General features: G+C 31.1%; 3 protein-coding genes across 12 annotated transcripts in view; 1 reads left to right on the top strand and 2 right to left on the bottom strand.

Moving 5' to 3' along the window:
- The window catches only part of rno (rhinoceros), a 60740-nt gene extending 51331 nt beyond the window's left edge, over positions 1 to 9409 (bottom strand). For 2 of the 9 annotated variants that reach the window (XM_014436821.3, XM_067046388.1), the window contains exons 1-4: positions 9050 to 9409; positions 7899 to 7947; positions 7464 to 7610; positions 6152 to 6248 (exon numbers count right to left, since the gene is read on the bottom strand). In XM_014436821.3, coding sequence (XP_014292307.1) covers positions 6152 to 6200 — 49 coding nt within the window. In that variant the 5' untranslated portion in view covers positions 6201 to 6248; positions 7464 to 7610; positions 7899 to 7947; positions 9050 to 9409. Of the gene's footprint in view, positions 1 to 6151; positions 6249 to 7463; positions 7673 to 7898; positions 7948 to 8851; positions 9022 to 9049 lie in introns of those variants that run through there. The other 7 variants (XM_014436820.3, XM_014436824.3, XM_014436822.3 and 4 more) reach the window with 6 other exon arrangements.
- Positions 9410 to 9629: 220 nt separating this feature from the next.
- Nxt1 (NTF2-related export protein 1) lies at positions 9630 to 16877 on the top strand. Of its 2 annotated transcripts, none has more exons than XM_014436825.2 (4): positions 9630 to 9722; positions 11205 to 11291; positions 12193 to 12337; positions 16211 to 16877. In XM_014436825.2, the coding sequence occupies exons 1-4, from the start codon at positions 9645 to 9647 to the stop codon at positions 16372 to 16374; spliced, it is 474 nt and encodes a 157-aa protein (XP_014292311.1). In that variant the 5' UTR covers positions 9630 to 9644; the 3' UTR covers positions 16375 to 16877. The 2 variants fall into 2 exon arrangements, with proteins under 2 accessions (XP_014292311.1, XP_014292312.1); XM_014436826.1 differs by lacking the exon at positions 9630 to 9722 and adding an exon at positions 9729 to 9935.
- A 2319-nt stretch (positions 16878 to 19196) lies between these two features.
- LOC106691151 (uncharacterized) lies at positions 19197 to 20131 on the bottom strand (the record flags this gene model as incomplete). The annotated part of the gene is made up of 1 exon (XM_014436830.3): positions 19197 to 20131. A coding segment is annotated over one exon (837 nt), but the record flags the coding sequence as incomplete, so codon positions are not given.
- Between the last annotated feature and the right edge of the window lie 1597 nt (positions 20132 to 21728).

The following is a 21728-nucleotide window of genomic DNA, read 5'->3' on the forward strand; positions in this document are numbered from 1 at the left end:
TTTTATTTTATTTTTTATATTTTTAAAATTATTACAATATATATATATGTGTGTGTGTGTGTATGTGTGTGTTTTCAGGCAGAAAATGTGTTTTCAACCTGGAAAAAACATTTTTCCTCCCAACTCCTTTAACAATGTTAATTATCAAATCTTTTCATAGTTTATTTTATCCATTTTATATATTTAGTATGAATGGGAGATAGCTAATTTTTTTAAATAAACAACATTAAAGGTACTCTATAAGATTTTTTTTTTAAATTTCAATGAGGATAAAACCTATCTGATATTAAAGACCACCCACCTAATTTCACATTGATATACCAAGTTTAGTCAAAATTATTATAAATGTTTTTGAGAAAATAAAAAATTGATTCTATGAAGTGACATTCAATTCTAAACAAAAATGTTGCTGTCACACCCCAGGCATACACCTGTCCTAAATATGAAATTTCAGTTTCCTTCAACTTTTCGTTTTTGAGCTAGGCTGTTCACACACAGACACAGAACATTGTGTGAGACTTAGCTATTTGTAACCAGGGAATCTTAAAAACAAGTATTTCCATCAAAAACTGGAATTCAACATTTTTTACAATCACAATACTTACCCTAACTAAATATTTCATATATATAGGTAAATAAAAGTAAAAAAAGAGATGAATGAAAAAGAAATGTGATACGAGATCGATATTCCAAAACAGACATGAATTCAATCAATGTTTTCTCAGAAACAATCACATACGATATGAAAAAATTCTTCAATAAATCTCTTTCTTTTATTATTTTGTTACGTTGATTGAAAACTAAAATCAGATCAAAATTAAGTTTAATGAGAACTACAAATTAAACAATAATTAAAGACAAAAAACATGCTTGAATGAAACATAAAGAACTTCCCTAATGGATACAAAAATACATTTTGTGTTGAATAGGACTCATCTCAAGTCACGTACCAAGGAATGGAACCAGAAATAATTATGAGGATACTGTACTGAATTATATTTTAATATCGACATATGATGTATTTTAAAAAATACAAATTGCATCAGCAACTGATGACATAATGTGAGTCATACACAAGCAAGTATACACAACTTTGTAAATAAAATAAATTAACAAATTAATGATTCACAGTATGAATCCCAGGTTATACACTAATTTTCAAGTTTTTCCAGCATTTATATATACAGTATAGAGGTTCACCCTCCTTCATTTTTTTAACTTTTGATGTGTTTTCTGTGGGTTATTAAAGTGACATGCAGTTGATCTTTTAAGGTGTAACTGATTTTCTAACCTCTTCTAGTGCACCTAACTCTGGAATTTCCAGTGGAATGGAGTATTTAGTAAATTAGATTTTAAAACAAATTCAAATCAGACACTGCTGATCTGATCTGTTCTGATCCGGCTTCACTATCATCATGACAGCCATTTTAGTTTCTCCATCCAGTTAAAGAAACACAAATTGTGATGGTGCATTCCAAACTGATTAAGAGAAATAGCATTATAAAATGATTTGGTTCTATAAATTATTTTGATTTTTCCATGCTGTTCAAGCAAAAATTGTCAATAACTGTAAAAAAAAATTATTTTTAGTATTTAGGCCAACAGGATGCCCTGGATCAAAAAAGAGCCAAATATGAATTAATCTTTAAATCTGATATATTATCACAATCCATAAAAAAAAGTATCATATTCCATTGGAAAATCTAGAGTAAGGTGCTCTGGAGAAACCTATAAATTTAGCAATACCCTCCTCAAAAGATGAGCTAAATGCTACTGTTATGATAAAAAAAAAATTCCTTATACATTGTAAAGTTAAGAGTGTGTGATTGTGTATAATATGACACCCTGAATATTGGGTAACAATATACTATAACTTTTAACTTTGCAGCTTATGATATAATACTGTAGGGTGAATTTGTTAAGACATCATTTAGTACATAGGTTCTATAAAAATAAAATTGAAACAAAAATATATATGTATATACATATTTATTTTATTTTTATTATAATTATTGGCGGAACAGACCATGGAGGTCCAAAGCCTCGAATGATGTACCTACGAAATACATTGTGTTTCGTGACATGGTTTTCATAGGGTGGGTTCGTCACTCCCACACCTATTTTTGTGAGGTCATCATGACTGAATCAGTGTAAACAGAGTTCCTATCCCTACCCAACAGATCACTTATTAAGTTTATAAGTTTGGCATTATCCCTCATTTTCTGTAAATCATATCTTATTATTACTAGTGGTGTTTTTTAGTAATTTGATTGCTGTGAATTTTATGCTAATAGAAATTCCTATTCCTATTGAGTTTGTTTTGAGAAGTTGCTGATTTTCTTATTACATCTTAACACTTTATGCAAACTAACTATAACAGTAGCGTAATTTATTTCTTATAGATAATTCTTAGGAAGATAGCAAAGTTCAGTGTAGGATTTTCACAGAGGGTACTGACTAGCTGTAAGAGAGTACGTTTAAAACTATCAGGCTAAAATTTTAGGTCTAATCATGTTAAAAAGTTTCCTGTTTCTAATTTGAACTTAAAAAACCAATAAGACATGGATAATGCCTTTGATTGGATCAAACAGCTTATTTTCATTATTCAATACTTGGGAAGGTATTCATTCAAAAATTTCTTTGAAAAACCCGAAAAATAGAATTAACTCCAACATGACTCAACCAATCTACACCAAACTTGGTAGTGATTTAGGGCTCTATAAACAGCACCAAAGGGCACACACCAGATCTAATTGAACAAAGTAGAACCGGGTAATAAAATAAAATGTTTGAAAAGTTTTTCTTTATTTGAAACTAATATTTAGCCCTTATAAGGGCATCATATCTATAATTTGTTAATGTAGGTTAAAAGAGGAGACATCTGCATTTTATCCAATTCCAAAGGTTGTATTAACCTGGGAATTGAATAAAATGTAATTGTGAACGATTATATGAACAATGGTCACTGCAATAAAAAAAAAAAAAATCCTCCAATTAAATCAAGGCGAAAATTTTCTAATTTTTAATTTCTTATAAAAATGGTATTTGAGGGCTTCAGTTAACACTAAAAATGAATATGATTTATTATTTCCTAAGAAACATTTTGTTGACCTACTTTACTGATATCCTCATTACATTTTTTTTTCATTTTTAGGGAATACAAATATTTAGTAGAGTTAGTAATATATTTTTCTTATTCTCCAGAAAGTGACAAATCAATTGGCACATAATCATCATCAAAAAAATGTATACTTTTTGAATTATGCGCCAAAAATGGTTAATTTTCTTTTTTTTACCAAAAAATCTGGTATTAAATAAAATAAAAAAAAATATATATATATAAAAGACCATAGCTAGATTGGAGCAAAATTTCATGGATGGATTACTAGCAGTGTTAAATGATATTACTTGTAGGTTTATTCATTTCAGCCATATTATATGAATAAATGGTGTTAAGAATCTTTGACAAGGTAATCAAGTAGATGCTATGTATGATGTAGGTAGATACATATGAACGATTTCAGAACCCTTAAGATTTTTTCTTAATGACAAATTTGTTAACAGTCAGTGGAGTCATTCAACCAGTAGAAGATATATTTGTAAATGAGTCTAAAAAGAACCAGTTTGGTCTTTAAATCAAACATTAAGTTATGTAAAACTATGTATGTCTCACCACTGAACAATGAATTGCAAATGAATCAGAAAATAGACTAGCATAGTTAAGTCTGGATAAAAGTCATGGCATTGGTAAGAAACAAGAATAAAAGGATGCACACTAGAAAAATCTTTGCTAAGCCATGTTGTGGCATAACTCTGCATTTTGAAGTGATTACCAGATATAGATAGAGGCAAATTGATATAACAAAAGAGACAAGGTAACTTGCCTTATATTACATATTAGTGTGTAGGCAATTAACAATTAGGCAAGAATGAAATTTGAGGAAATAATTTTAACCAAAATTACACTATCCTAGTTTTGATCCTGGATACGCCCTTGCTGCAGGGTATAAAAAGAGCTGCCTAGCTGTTAGATATAGGAGCAACAAAATAAATCTATCTATTAACAATTACGAGACAAAGATATTCTCAGGTTGAAAAAACAAAACAATTTTAATAACTTGACTCCAAGATGGAGGGGAGGGGAGTTAAAAAAATTAGGAACAAGCTGAATTTCACATATTTTAGAATAGACATTTTCAAAAAAGTTTCAATGAAAATGAGAATATTCAGATCCTATGCAAAATCCATCCATGGAATATGTTCATTAATAAAAAAAATGCTATGCTTTTACCCAGGAAAAAAAATACATTAAGGTTAAATAGAAATAAAAAAACTTCTTTGACATTACTTCTACCAACAACACACATTTTATCATTCAATTTAACATGACAAAATACATAAAAGTTATTTTCAGATCAACGTTGAATGGTGAATGGTGATATATAAAAACGTCTGTAGATGTGCTTCTATTGAATCATATTTCCTTGAGAAAAGGGTAAAGTTTAATGATTCTGATTCATCATAATTTGCTAAACCCACAAAAATGAAGAAATACAAAATAAATTCAATGAAGGAAATGGTCAAGGCTACAGACAAGAAAGAAAAAGTAGTAATAAACTATTTATTTATTTAACAAAGAGAGGGAGCACTCTTACATCCTTGGTACTGAAAGCATTACTATTTCTCCGGTCTAGTTTTAGCCAGGAGTGTTTAAAAATTTTAAATTCTTTGAGTCCTTGACTTATAAATTATTTTAAATAGTTATTTAATATTTCATCATTGATAATGGTTTTTGTGTTTGTGTTGATTATGGTTTTTTCTCTTTTGTTTTTTATATGATAAATGTCAAAGCATCAATTTCTTGGTGATCACAAGAATAAACACAAACTTGATAATTGATTATACTTATTAATAAAGGTGCTAAAAGTCATATATCAAGATACAGAGGAAAATCATTAAATAGTTATACATAAACCATTCAATAGTGTTTATTTAAATATTCAATATTTATATTTTTAAGTGAACAATGTAAATACCAGAAGATCATTAAATATTGGATACATCTGATTGTGAAATATAGCAAACTATGTGATAATGACAGTATCAAAGTTATGTTAGTTAAAAAACTCAGCTGTTCCTAATGAACAACTTCTCACCAACTAATAAAATCAATGAAATCTGGAAACACAAGGAATAACAATAACTGGAATGGACAAATTATAAAGGAATATCTTCTAGAAGGTATATTGAATTATGAGAATAAAACCCATTGGGAACTTTTAACAGAAAAAACAGTGACTGGCTTTAGTATCTCATAGACACAATGGATGTTAGTCATAAATATTTACCACCTTCTAAATTCATTTAATACCCCCAAAACAATATTACTTCATTTCATTAACACAATACAACACCTAATTGTCACTGAAAATCATTTTTCTCTAGAAAAGAAGAAATTGATTTATTGACATGAATTTCTTGATGGGATTGATGTTACTCTAGGCTTTCTAATAATTTTGTTTTTAAGATTAGAGCAGAGTATGGTAAAATTTTCATGCATGACCCATCTAAAAAATATAATTATTTTCGTTATTGTGGCATAACTGCCATCCCCACTCCTCCCAATACAAACCATCACTCTGTCTTTGACTGCCGTCAAAACAGGTATGCATTCTGTCTCATCATTTGATCTGTATTTTTTTTTTTCATCTCTTTATTTGTACTTTCTTTAATATTTCTTCTGTTATCTATCTGTTACTATTACCCTTTTCATTTACTATTTACAACCTTTAATTTTTCTTATTATATCTTACTTTTCATTTTATACCCCTTTTATTTTCCACTTATGTTTTTTCTTTTTTCCTTTTTGTAACTATAGTTTTTGTATCTTTTTTAGCCCTGACGAAGCCCTGCACCGTGGGGCATAACGTTGGCTCAATAAATAATATAATTGTTTACTATTTGGGTTTTTTTTTTACTGCACCCGGACCATATTCCAATCAAAAAATATAATAGTTTTTATACTACAAATACAGATCGTAACAGTCAAAAATTTTGTCAAAATAAAAAAAAGAACAAGAAAAATAAAAATGAAGAAATTATTTAATAATTAATATTAAATATAATAATTTTGTGAAGCATAAAAACTTACCGGGTCCATCATCTAAACGGCTTGCTTGGCGCTTGCCACGCTGTGACATTATGTAGTAAGACTCTTAAAAGAATGACCTCTTATGCAGCATTAGAGCCTAAAATGTTTATATAAAAATCAATAATTAAAACTTTTAAAATATTGGTTACAATTAATTACAATTAATAACCACAGGAACTTGTAAATTGAATGATATTCAGGATTGATAATTGAAGATAGAAACATTCAAGCACTTCTGTAAAGTAAAATACTATAAAATAAAGGAAATAACATTACCAACTATTTAGAAATATGTTCTTATTAGGATTTAAAAACTAACTAATAGTTTTGATAAATATATAAACAAAATCATGTTATTGGAAATATACAGATATTTTAAAAATTATTAATAATAATTTCCACATACTGCAGAACATTAATTAGATTTGCAAGAATAATTGAATGATCAAACCATCACAAAATATTTCAATTAATCTGCAGTGTATTAAAAACAGATACCCATCATACCCACATTCATACACAGCATAGACCAAATTTTACAACTAAATTGCTCTATGATTTCACAGAAACCAAGAATGTTAATAACTATCTAAGAAACAGAAAGAAAGCAGTTGACCGAAGGAACTAATAACATTAAAAAAGAAAGCAGTTGGTATTTTAAGTTTTTGGCTAAAAAGGTTGACACGCAGGAAGAGGCAAAACTATTCAAGTACCATAATGGCAGCTGAAGTATTTTACAGGCTTATATATGGATATGGCCTCAAGTGTACTAGTTGTGAGGCCATGAAAAAATAGAAAGCAAATATAACCAAGTCTAGGAATATGTATGTATAAGTAAAATAAAAGTTATTTACTCAAAAGTACACATATACATACACATTTACATTAAGAAATCACACAGAAAGACTAATTTAAGAAATAGGAAAAATTTGTTGGCAATAACACCATAAAAGTAATCACTGACGCCTCTTTAATGTTATCCATTATGTGCAACAGACAAAACACACAGCAATTTCACTAGTTGTGCAATAAATAAAAAAAATATATATATAAAAACCTTATGGGCATTCCATTCCCCCACATACTTTCCCCAAACCGTGTACGTGCAATTTGACAACATTTACTACATAGTACAGTGTTACTAAAAATCTGCCACAACACTTTCTTTCTTAAAATTTCATAGATCAAGTAAATGAAACAACAAATAAATAAAGTAAAAACCTAAAATAAAGCCATTTGAATGGGATTATATACAATTGGTCAGTGAACTATCGCCTTCTACACATAAAAGTTGAAAATGCATCAAAATTACCGCATTATTAATAACGACCGCTTGAACAGTACGTAGCATACTGAATACAAGCAGTTCACTAGCAGTGCCAATCCAAATCCGGGACTGCGATCCTTCCCCGAGGCCCTTCGTTTATTTTTCTATCATGGACAAATTAGTCGGTGTCTGCTGTAAGGGTGTTACAACATTATTAGGATTAACGATAATCCATTTTGATAGGAAGGCCTAGCCTGAAATCATAAAACTTAATACGGGAACAAACATAAAACGTTAATTTTAAATTCTCAAAACAGTATGCGTATTAAAAAACAGAATAAAGTGATTTACAAAATATACCAACATAAAGATTTGACAAAATAGTAAATGCATCATTATTATAAGGGAATACACAATTTTTGCTTTCATAAATAATAAGGCTTCCTTAATTAATAACTAATACTAAAGAAGTTTACTTACTACATGATTGAGGAGTTTGTGCCAGTAGAAGATGGCATCAATAAATTACCTAAAAATAAAAACAAATAAGAAAAATTATAGAAAAGAAAGCTCATGCAAACACATCTGAGTACGAAAATGAAATCTAACTAATCAAATGTTATCAAGAGAAATGATTTCAAAAATTGAATATATCATGGATAATAGACTTTTGATAATATGAAATTTCCTTCAATTCCCAGTGATATATCAAAATATAACCTTCCATATCTTCAACTTCAAATAAACATAACGGCATATTTGTTAAATAATTTTGCAATGAAAACAGCTATCTGACCATTAAATTTGTTACCACCAGGATGTAACCTAAAACAAAATAACCTCTACAAAAAAGTTAAGATTACAAACAAGTTAAATAGTAAATAGAGCCAATAAATATATCGATATCAAACACTATTATTATTTGAAAATTCAAAGCAGTATATAGTGAATGTAAATACATTATTTCCTAGAATAAGCAAATAGTAAATACAAGGATACAATAACTAACTTAAACTAATTCTGAGGTAAGCCTACATTAAAATCATAAACACTGCATCAACAGTGCAACTTGAACACATTACCTATTTGAACTAAGGCCCCAACATAAGATCGAACAAAAGAGAATTAGTTAATCTGAACAATAATCGCTGCACATTTAAAAGTATGAGCCAAGCAATTTAACAATGACTATCAAACTTCAACAATCAATTCACCTATAAATTTGAATACCCAAAGAGACTACCTCTTAGAAACAGATCTGATGAGAACATATATTACTGTAACCTTATCATAAAAGTACAAATAACTTATCCTATTTCCATTAAAAGAATAAAAAAAATACATTAAAGCGAACTAAACAATATAATTTTCAAAGTTTATAGGGTGAAAAAACAGCAACTGCAGTTGTCATAGGACAACATAACCAAACTCACCTACTCTTCAAAGGTGAAAGTACTAAGTCAGATATTGTAATTTCAATAAAAAAACAATCGTATTCATGATTATTAGGCGAAGTAGTGATTAAATAATAATATTTTCATTCGCAACTGGCTAAGAAAGATAAGCTATTGAATGAAAGATGGCTCTCAAATAGGCCATTAATGATGTAAACATTGCATTTTGGTACTGACCGCTTTATATGCAGAAGATCAATCGTTTCCATGTCGTTCGAATTTATTATTCACTTAACCAAAAAATCAAACACAAAATCACTTAAATATAAAATTAAAACAAAACGATTGATTACAGCAGTAATTAAAGCCTATCCCACATCAACATTTAGGCCTATTAACATTGACAACACAGATAGCAGCACCGTCTGTATACAGTTCATACAGATTGTTGCAGATATCGTTTTGAGTTCAAAATTAGACGAAATTATTCCAAAATACTGAAATGTGTTTAAAGCACTATAAAAAAATCATGTTAAAAAAATAAAACGTCAATTTAGTCAGATTAGACGCATTTCTGATTAGTGATCAGAATTACCAACATGCCCATTTTCTTCTTCAGCATCTGTTCATCTATGATCACTAAACTTTAGATGGAATAAGTTCTTAATAATTTGTTATTTTGTATTATTCCGGGTAACTGTTGTGGTTTATTTTTTTATGAGGACTTATTCTAACTTGAGTTATAATTTAGTTAGGGAATTTTTATATTTATTAACTGATACTGTGGGGGGGGGGAGGGTTTGGCGCCACGATACCTGAAAAATAACTGTAGATGTATAGATGTCACGTGACTATCCGCAGCGAGATCTCGGCTTTCACGAGAATATTTTTGAGATCCAGATTCCAACAGGTTCGCCAACATATATATAAAATATATAATTCTAGTGAAGCTTCAGAGTGTAGTTTGAAAGTGTCTTGAGCGTTTAGGTCTTCGGCGGTAGTGAATCACGACCTAGGAACTTTTAGTGGTTTAACTTCATTGCTCAGAAGGAACTTTTCAGGGATGAAAATACAGAATCAATAATTATTGCTGCTCTTTATTAGGATTATGATAATGGATCAGGTAACCTGATTACAATTGTTTTCATACAGTATACCTATTTAAAAAATAATCATAAACATGTTAGTAATATGTTACTGAAATGTGTATCTTTAATCAAGTGTTTAGTATAGAATTCATAAATAATTTTCTTTCGAAGTTTCAGTTTGGTTATAGGCATGTTTTTATTCAGTTTACATTTACCATATAAACTGAATAAAATCAGATTGATTATTTTGTTTTCTGTTCTCAAATACTGATTCTTGTTACTATTTATCTTGTCTTTGTTTAAAGTTGTAGCTCTAAGACACTTACTATGTTGATATGAAGGGAACATGATCATTATGATGATTATGTTCCCTTTATATCAACTATTGCGCTATTATTAACAATGCTTTTTTTTCTTATTTGTTATTGGCATAAAAGTGATTTTCCAGAACAAATTTAATTGCCATTAAATATTTATTAATTTGTCAGAATTTTTTTACATATTAGTGTCCTATCAACTGAATACATTTTATTTTACATTGAGAGTATTATTATTTAGTAAGTATATTATTATTTAGTTTTGTGTTTTTCTGTGCAAAGATTTTGATGCAACAACTGATAGCAATATGTTTGCTTTTATAGAATTTTTTAAATTCCATATAAAAACCTTTTTTTTTAAATCTTCTTAGCTGTGATACCTATTAATTCCAAAAAAGAAAGAAGATATCTCATCAACAATTGTTTTGTAGAATATCTAATTGATTTTTTATAACTACAAGAATTCTTTTGAGATTTTTATAGAATTGTGTATTACTTTTTTTTTTTTTTAATTTTAAAGGTATAGAAATTGTCGGGCTACAAAGTATTATGAATTAAGCGATTATTTGTTTCCGATAAGAATAAGCACCCAATATTTCGAATCTGTTTTAATTTTAATATCTGTGATATAATATGTAAACTAAATTTGTTTATTATATTAACTATGCAGAATATATTTTGCTTAATAGTCTTTAATATTTAGATTTATAATTCTAATAATCTAGGTAAATGTTTTAATTATCATTTAATAATGAGGCATCCAGCTGTATACAAATATGAATTTTTCTGGTATGGCGAATTAACAGTCTTTATTCACTGGATTATATTGTAATCAATGGTTATGCATAGGCTTCCTACAAGTTTCAAAGTAATTTGAAAAAATTACATTATTTCTTATTTTGGTAGGGAGGAGATAATAAATATATCTCATTTGTCTTTATTTTAGGATTTATGTTTTATGATTTATTTATTTTATTTTTTTCAAAGGAACTGAAAACTGAAGTTGATCAAGCTTGTCGCACTGCAGAAGACTTCACCAAACATTATTATGAAAGCATGGATAAGAGACGTCATGTAAGTATTTTATTCATTTGACTATTTGTTTATATGTACTTGAAATTTAAGAGTTCTAGGGCAATGTGTAGTTTAATTACCAGTAAATATTTTGTTTATGGAATTTTAATATTTTCTATTTATAGTATTAGACCCTAGTTGTCTTGCTTGTTACATTACAGTAGAATATTATTAAGGATACTCTCATACAGGTATTATACGAATATGATGATATTAGTAATATAGAAATATACACAAATATTAATAGGGATTTATTCTAGGTTTAGTTTATTCACTTGTATAACTAGTAATATTATTTATTTTCTGGTATTTGGTATTTCTTTGTTGACGTACATACTGATAGACCTGTTCATTCTTCTTAGTTAACCTTAAAAAACTAGAGCCCGATTTCTCACTAGGTTACTTTCTTTGTTATTTCTAGATAATAGTGTATAATTAGTTTATTTAGTCAAAATCACTTGTATCTTCTTTCCCCCTTTTATTTGGTATTTGATCAATAATCTTTTCTTATCTCAGTATGTTTTTGGCCATCCCATTAGACATTTTTTTTGTTGGGCTTAAATTTATTTCTGCCGGTTAATCTTATTAAATCCTTCATTACAACAATATGGATCCAATGTGGACACATTCAGCTAAGAAGGCATCAAGGCTAGATGAGAATACCTTTTAATTGATATAAATTTATGTATGATTTAGTAAGAGTTAATCATTATTTTTATTATAGTTATTTAATTATAAAACCAGTAGTTCATTTATATTTTAATGGTTTATTCTTATCTCAACACATAAATATATGGTTCTAAGATTAAATTTTTCTTTGACCAGGTTTTGTTTCTGATGGAATAGTACTTTTAATATAGCTCTTGAAGTTAGATTTTTATGTATATTTTAAATATTTCAGTTAATTCTACGCATGTACATGGACACAAGTGTGCTTGTATGGAATGGAACAGGCACAACTGGCAAAGAAGCTATTGGAAAATTCTTGATTGACTTACCTGTCAGTGAGCACAGCCTCTGGTCCCTTGATGCTCAGAGGGTATTAGGTATATTAAATTATCCAATTAGGCTTATACAGATAATTAATAAGACTATTGTTATTTAATTCTTGCTTTTAATCAATCTACATAAAGTAAAAGTATTGTCATCCAAACCAGGTATGGGTTATAATGTATCCTATTTTATTATATTATTATTATTATTATTATTAATATACTATTTAATTGGGTCAGAGCTGCTTCCTTCCACTCTATGGAGAATATCCTCACTCAAGAGGTAAATAAACCTCTTACTGATTCTTTGTAGTCGATGTTGGGGTCTAAATTCACTTAAATATGAAGCAGCTTATAGTCGGAATGGGATAATACCTCAAAGGTCCGATAAAACTTTTGACTATGGAAACCAAATCCAAAACACCAGAAATTGTACTCACTTGTTACTAAATATGGGAAGTGCGGGCAGCCCAGGGGTAAGGCGCATAGCTACTAACTCTAAAGACACAAGTTCGAATCCAGCTGGGCAGAAAATTGTTTTATGTTAAACTGTAGCGATGATTCAACTCCTGTGGGTTCTGAAGCCCTCCTGGGGTCCACCCAGCCTCTTAAATTGGGTAAAAATCTGGTGGTCAAGCGTGATTCTGACCAAATCACCTTCTTGCACAACCGTTGGTTTAGTACCAGTACTTCCTTACAAAGTACTAAACCCCTGACCCTTCATGGGTTGTAGCGATTCAGATTTTATTTTATTTTTTTGTGAATAAAAATACTGAAAGGATGTATAAGATATGCTATATAGTTCTAATATAATCAATGTTGTCTGTTCCCCTCTCTTTGCACATCATTAATGAAGACCTTTTTTTCATTATCCATTCCATGATTTCTTTTGGATTCCGTTCCTACTCTTCTTCCTCAATTATTTATACCAATATATATTCTTTTGTTTCTTCACATATTTTTTCAGGAATATGGAATCTCAATGTTCTAATTGATTTAAACTGTTATCTGACTCCCATTTATATGGAAACACTGTTTTAAGTTTCTTTATTTCTTGAGCAAGTGGAAGTTTACAGCTTCTAAAATTGGCAGTTAAAGCTACAAAAGTTACCATTAATTGTAATAATGATGTAAAACAGTACTTGCCCTTAAGTTCTGATCTTGAATCATATTATTTATCTTCTAAAGGAACACATATTGTTAGTATTTTGGATTCATGATAAAGTTGAAATAAAAGCATCATTTTCTCATCAATCTTGCTGTTTCAGTTCCATATCTTAAAATGAACATGTAATTTTACAGAGTTGTTGGTAGATCAATTCTTGCTTATTAGTTTCTAGTTTTAGTGCATTGCACACTCTACCATCTGGAGTCCATACTCTATAGTTATATACTATTCTGTTTAAAAAAAAAAAAAAATTATTTATAATCTTAAAATTCTTTCTTGAGACTGGCAATTTTTTACTAAATAATTAAAAACACTATCCAAATTATAGTCTCAAAACATTTATTTCATTTACACGTCCAACGTTTCGGCCAATTCGGCCATCTATGATTATAAATAATAATGTTAAATAATTGAATTGATTGTAGGATCATACATATAATGGAAACTTTTTGTAGTTGATTGTCCCTGAAGATGGCCGAATTGGCCGAAACGTTGGACGTGTAAATGAAATAAATGTTTTGAGACTATAATTTGGATAGTGTTTTTGAATTATTTAGTAAAAAAAGTTTAACATAATCTGGATAAATGTCAAAGTAATAGTGTAGATATCATTTCTTGACATTCCTGTCACTCAACCTATATTACATATTAAATATGATGTTAGGAACTTGTATTTTTGTTTAGAATTAATGTGCTATTTTATATTGAAATGATATACATACAATATTAGCAATTTTGATAACATTTTTGATGACTGCTTGAATAAATATCTGTTGAGTAATTTTATGCAATCATTTTGAATGTACAAACCACTTTATGATTCATTGAATTTGCTGTATTGTACAGGGGTCTCCAGCTGCCTTATAATTCTTTGAAGATCAGAAATTTTGTTTGTAATGTAAAAATTCAAAAATGTAAAATTCAGCTTCAAAAAGAGCCAGTCATCAGGAATTTTTTCCCTATTAATACCAAATCAGTGTATAAAATGTTAAGAAGAGGGTTGATGGTAAGGTTTTTTCTGGTTACCATCTCCATTTATTCTTAGAATTGTGATTGACTATTTTTTTTTGTTTGGCTCTACAGACCTTTTATATCTTTGGCCACCTTAAGCAGCCTTCTCCATACCTGCCTGTCTTGGGTCTTGTTGTTGTCTACTGCTTGTTGGATCTTGTCTACTGCTTCTCAGTTTGCTGAATGCAGCTCATTTGCATCTTTGTTGATTCTGTACATCCATCTGGTTTTTGCCCCCCCCCCTCCCACGGTGGTCTCTTGCCTACTGTAGTGTTCTTCATTGTTGTGTAGAGGCCTGATGGAGTCATATTATGAGATATTGACTGAACAGTCTCTGCAAGTAGTTTACGGTTAGTTATTCAGATTCATTCTCATGTTCAAATTGTACATTTTATTAGAAGCCTATTAAAGAAACATTTTGTTATAAATTGATGAAAAGCGCCTTGAATTTTGCAATTCCTTGAGATCCTATATTTTTTCATGCTATATTGCTGGACATTCTGTCTGTTTATATTATTTATATACACATCACATACATATAATACTAGAAGTAAATGAATTACCTGGCATTGATGACCATATGGTTTTATTCCATTAAATAAAAAAGCCAACCAAGATGACAAGTTTTTGAATCAAATAAACAATCAATATAATTTTTGTCATAGGTCTTATTTTTTTTTTTTTTTTTGTGTGTGTCTTTCTTATATTTATAAAAGATATACTTATTGCACTAGGAAACTTTTGCAAAATAACTTTATTTTCTAAATATTTTCAAAATAGTTTTGACCACACAAAATACACTTCTCTATTTTAAAGTAACCTGCAGTCTTCAAAGTAGTCTCCTCAGTGTACCACTTACCTATGATAGTCTTATACATTTCTAGCACTACTCGGTCTGTAATACTTTTCACATTAAAACAATATTGTCAACATTCTCTTCTTAGCATATCTGGATTTCCAGCCAATGATGGGCGTATCCTCTTTTTCAAAAAGATAAACCTTTGTTCTGAGTCTTAGTTACATTGTAGCAAAGCCAAGCTTCATCATCTGTCACTATACTGTTTATATTAGAGGCTTTTCCATTCTAGAACTTCTGCATTTTACTGCACCATGAATAACAATTTGCCATTTGAACTTCAGTCGAACTATGTGGCCTGTAACCTAAAGGTTACTAAGTTTCATAACTTGAAACTAATTATGCAGAATGATATGAATTTCTGGTACATTGTGTCCATGGACTCATCTGTCGGGTTTTAGGTCACTCCCTTGCCTGGCTCTAGGAATTTCCCTACAGCATCTACATGTTTTCTTGTCAGCAATTAAGCTGAAAGGCCAGATCTCTGAGTGTTCTCAGGATCAAAATTTGCTTTTTACAACTACTGGTACCACCTGAACATCATCCTACAGTGTGGACAATACTCTCCAAAGTACTGGTAGCATTTCCTGCACACTTATCAACACTTAAACCATATGCAAATATGTAGCATGAAATCCGTCAATATTCAAATTTAGATTAGGATGGCATCTTGAACACTTTTCATTAGCACAGTCAGAAGGGAAACAATCATAGCCCAGTGTGCAGGCTTGGCAGGTCTATGCATGTACCAACTCTACCTCTCTTCTCGTGATCCTATCACTCATATTGCAAAACTTTCCTAGTCCCTTTTGTAATTAAGGAGCATTCTAAAAAAATCAAATATATGAACTTTTGAAAAATCTTTTTTTTTTTTTTTTTTTGTTTATTTCAGATCAAGTATCTAATAAATTGGCTTTCCTAATTAAAGTTACTGGGAGTGTTAAATTTAGTGCTAGAGGAACTAAACCGTTTACACAAACTTTTATGATTACCACTCAAGATGATAAATGGAAAATTGTTAGTGACTGCTACAGATTTCAAGAACTACTCTCATAATACATTTTTTGCATACTTTTAAAATTTTGTTTATTCATAATTATGTATATACACTGTCAAATATATGTCTTATTTTTATTTATAAATTAGTTTATTTTAGAAATATTGAAATTACTATCATTTACTGTTACAGCTTTTTTCAATACATAACTATTTAGATCAATTATATATTTCTATATATAGTACATAGCCTACATGTATGTTGAGCCATCCTTTTATTGTGACTTTCTTATTAGTAGGTTATAGTTGATGTAATGTATGAATAGGTGTTTATATCCATCGGTGGGTATGGAATTGTGTAAATAAATGTTTTCCATAAAAACCTGTTGTATTTTTCACTAATTGAAATATAATTAACTTTAAATATATATATGTTTGTGTGTGTGTGTGTGTTCTGGGTAACCTAAGTTAACCAAAAGCTTTAATTGGAAAGGCTGCCATATGTAGGCATTAGTAGCGCCCCATGGGGCCAACAGTTAAAACTCACCTCCTCCAGCACTCTATGGGAGAAAAAGCAACCTGAGAAAGCCATTTTCCTTGGCCAGAAGCAGCAATTCTTCTTTATTCATTCCGAAAATCTACCATGAGTGAGTAGAATTCCTGTTACTCGAAGCAGAAGAAAGAGAGAGGCATAGGAATGTGGAGAGAAGAAAGGAAGCATGGAGTAAGTCCACCCTATTCAATATAGTTAACCTCCACTTCACCATCAACCATCTCGTTATATTTGCAATTTTCCCGAGCCCAGTCATTCAAAATTAATAACTCTTTTTAACAACCATAAATGTTCTATTTTGGCCACCTTCTACACCACTTGTAACTTATATAATAGAATTTTATTTTCATTTAATCATGTCTCATTAATTATATATAGTCCACTCAAAACCAACCAGCCAACCCAAAGTGAATGCGTGCCTGACATTTAGTTGAAGGCATGCTTCATACATAATGATCGTATACCATACCAGATGTTTATAACATTCAAATAATGTTTTAAGTTTCAAAATTAGTGTTCACACATGAGGTCCATGCCAGACCTAATCATACATTAAATTCTAATTCATTGTTCAATTAATTCAAATATAGTTCAGTGAAATAGTATTGTATAGTGTATAAACATTATTTATTGTTCATACCTCAACAAGGAAAAGGCCATTTCAGCTGTGTTGATGTTCCATACTTGCATTCATACTGCATGTTTAATTACAATTTAATGTTAATAAAGGAAGGAAATTACTCACTATAACATAGCGTAGAATTATGTGCTCATACTGTGTTATTTCATCAAGTTAAATTAAGATTCATTAAAACCCTTATTTCTTTTCATTATCATGTTTTTAACAATCTATACTTTCAATGAATCTTAAATTCAGTAATTTAGAAAAAAATTTCTAAATGTATTTCATGTATGTTCTATTTCTATTTTCAAAGTGTAACATGCTTAATGCACAGATAGCTAACTAACTTTAAAAAATTCATTCAACCTTTCAAATCTTTTGACAATTTTCAGTTAATTAATAAATCATAGTTTAATTAATTTGTCATAGAATAATTAATTCAATTGCAAATGAATTCAAATTAATTTAGCTGACTTAACATTCAACATAACCTCTCTGTGATAAAGGATAAACTTAATAAAACACTCACTTTATTTATCACAATTTTATTGATTAGTTCCATAGCAATCATTTATAAGTCTAATTAACAAGTTGTTAATTAAAGTAAAGCCTTTAAGTTACACAAGTTACAAACAACTGTTTACCTATTACCTTATATTCACTTTAATCATATACATATGTTTTATCTCTTATTTACAGCAATATACACATTAATTCACTGCATTCTTTTAAAATTGTCATGTTTAAGAGAATATTCAAGATGTACTACATCCTTTTAAATTGGAAGAGAACTGATTAACCTATTAGCTGAGCTCTCAGCATACTACGCCATTCCAAAGAAAAAGAACCATATTGGTATTCTAGATGCAACAACTTAGGCACCACCATCGTTCGATGATTTCACTCAACCTGGTTCTTTCTGCTGACGTTTCATCTATATTTCTGTTCTATTATTCGGCTATTGGGTTCCACCCCGTGGTATAATGTGTATAATTACTCTCCTATTAGTTTTAAATTTAATTCCTTCACTTTCTCGACATTTTCGTTTCCTAAAGTGCCCCATACACTGTCAGTTTAACTGAAGATAATCGTAAGGCCGTAGATCGGGATTGCCCACACATTCATCAGTTGATCTGAAGATAATGGACTGCAGTTCGCCCGGACTGAAGGTGTGTGGTCGCCGGGCAGGCGGGGATAGGATGAGAGATTCGCGACAGGCAGCGACCTGTCGGATAATGATCTCATGTGCCCCCCACCACACACTGTCAGTTAGCCTGCAGGCAAACTATCTGTTGTCACCGTTTCCATCAGTTTTTCGTGAGATCATTCACCAGCCGAGATTGGACTGACGAGGAAAGATGGACGGGAAACCTCCTTTCATTTCCGCATTTATTAAATTATATCGGGCCTACCCCTGTTTATGGAAAGTCAAGGACGATGCCTACGCTAATAAAAGATCGCGGGATGAGGCGTACGGTGAGTTGTTGAAGTTCTATCAAAAAACTGTGCCGTCAGCCACCATTGACACAGTGAAAAAAAAATTAATAACTTGAGATGTGCGTTCCGTAAAGAGTTGAAGAAAGTAAAACAGCAAAAGTCGGGCTCATCGGGAGATGACGCATACACCCCGTCACTGTGGTATTTCGACTTGCTATTGTTTACAGCCGACCATGAAGAAACTAGAGCGACGATTGGGAGTGAGGAATCACAACTCGTAAGTTATTTTTATTCTATTCTTTAATTTATATCAAATACATACAACAGCACAAACAAATTTTCACAGTATAATATTTCACCCTCCCACCCTAATTGGTGACAAATTTGTTTTGCCAGGAAACTGCACCTTCTCCAACAAAATAGTTCTTGTAATTATCACGATTGTCTCTTGCATTTTCACACAAAACTTGTCTATTATATCCCTGTCGTAGACCCACCAGCTGATCTTCCACCCTATCCCCTCGAATAACTTCCCCACTATCAATATCTTCTACATCAAGTGAATTCGATGGCATGTACAACGCTTTTGCTTCCTTCCTCAGAAAATTATGAAGAGCACACGCTGCTAGCACAATGAAATCTATTTTTTCTGGATTCAAGTTGATTTCTGTGTGAAATATCCGGAAACGACTTGACAGAATCCCGAAAGAATTTTCTACTATTCTGCGAGCTCTGCTCAAACGGTAGTTGAATATGCGCTGGTCATAAGTCAATTGTCTTTGAGGATATGGTTTAAGAACGTTTTCATGAAAAGCAAAAGCGTCGTCAGCTACAAATACGAAATTGAGGTTTGCCTTGTTGGCACTGTTTGGTGGCAAATTGAGACTTTTGTTTAGTAACTTCGTATAAAAACCGGTACATTCAATTACACCTCCATCAGAGACTCTGCCGTTACAGCCAACGTTTACGTATATGAACTGATAGTCTGAGTTAACGATTGCCATCAAAACTATAGTGCAAAACCCCTTGTAATTATAAAAATATGAGCCACTGTTTGGAGGTTTCTTGATTCTGATATGCTTCCCATCAATGGCCCCTCCACAATTAGGAAAGTTCCATCTGTTTTCGAAATCTTTCCCTGTCTGTTGCCATTCCTCTTCAGAGTTTGGTAACTGAAACAAATAATAAATATAAAACAAAGCGTATTATATGTTAATTAATATTTCATGTTATATGTTATGTGATATTATATGTTATATTTGACAATAATATCAAATTTGATTCATTTTTTTTATCATACCAAAAAGTAGAGTTTAAAGATTTAATTCATTCAAAATTATTTATTTCCCAGTTGACAGATAGATTGCTGCTGTTATTAAAAATACAGTAGCATCTTTCAATAACAAAACGTTTTAAAGTTTCTTTTCAATTTATATGTTCCAGGAGAGTCAGGATGAAACCTCAAACCATACGTCATCACAACTGGTATCGCCCCCTTCCCCAGTTGCTAGCCTCAGTTGGTCTGACAGTATTTCATCAGGCCCATCAACTTCATCCGGAAATACAAAAAAATCGGGCAATCAGAAGAAAAGAAAAGATGCTATCGACGCAGCTGTGAAAGCTTTGAAGGAGGACGATGAGTTCGATGGCATTGGGCTCAACGTCGCATGCAAATTACGCCGTATGGATGAAGATCAAAAACTGTATGCCGAAATGTTAATCAACAAAGTGTTGATGCATGGTGTGAAGGGAAGGCTTCAAGAGGAAACTGATGTCCTGGGTCTCAAGTTCGTACAGCCGCAAACACCAGTTCGTCGAGTAGAAAAAAAGATTCCCTACTCCTTTGGTCAAGATCAAAACCTCTTCCAGACTACTAACAACTTCAATCCGATAACTGGAGAGGGAAGTACCACAAAGGAATACTTGGAATCTGCTCATGCTGACTCTGATAACCAGTTGTCTGAATTTTTATTGTTGAAGTAGCTTAAAATAGTTGTCCTGAAAAGCGCATTAGCTTTCCGTTAAATTCATTTAAAATACTTATCTGATTTTTTTTCAATAATTTCCAATACACAATTACCTATCTGCTTACATAATTTTTCAATGTAATTGAGCAAAATAAAACATAATAAGATGAATTAATTTTTTTTTAAAATTTAATCTTACCTTCAAATAAGAATCCTTTAGCACCAGGTAAAGTTGTCTGCAGGTCTCGGGTATGATTTTCCCAAGTGCTTGAGGTGAAATTCGCGTGAGAAACTTCAGATATTCGAAACTTTGACCCGTTGCCAAAAATCTCAGAGTTGCAGTCAACCTTTCTCCGGCAGTGATAGCCTGGCGCAAATGAGTGTCCACTTTTGTGATTCTCATTTCAACCAAATTTAGAAGTTTTTGGAAATTTTCTTCACTCATCCTCAGATAATTCGTTAGATCCTCGTGGTGAGACAGCCTCAGTTCACGGAGCAACGAAATGTGAGAGCTAGCCTCTCTATCTCGCAGCCAACTTTTTACCCAGACCCTTTTTTCTTGGGGTTCCCCAAGAACTGACAAAACAAACATAGCGCAACGTTTCCGACGGAGCATGGTGAAAAACTGGGGATCTCCTGCAGTCCTGTTTCATTGACCGACAGTCCGCCTGCAGGTACCGGACTGTAGTGTGTGCTATCTTCAGGCTATCATCTGCAGTTCAGTACGGCCGCCTGCAGGCGGTTGACAGCTAGTGTATGGAGCTCACATAGTGGACTCGCATAGTGTATGTCAGGCATAATTCTCGTCTCCCTTTTTCTCTCTCTCTCTCTCTCT

Source organism: Halyomorpha halys, unplaced genomic scaffold, assembly GCF_000696795.3.
Source record: "Halyomorpha halys isolate HHAL.00 unplaced genomic scaffold, Hhal_1.1 Scaffold2115.1, whole genome shotgun sequence".
In the NCBI taxonomy this organism is placed as follows: domain Eukaryota; kingdom Metazoa; phylum Arthropoda; class Insecta; order Hemiptera; family Pentatomidae; genus Halyomorpha; species Halyomorpha halys.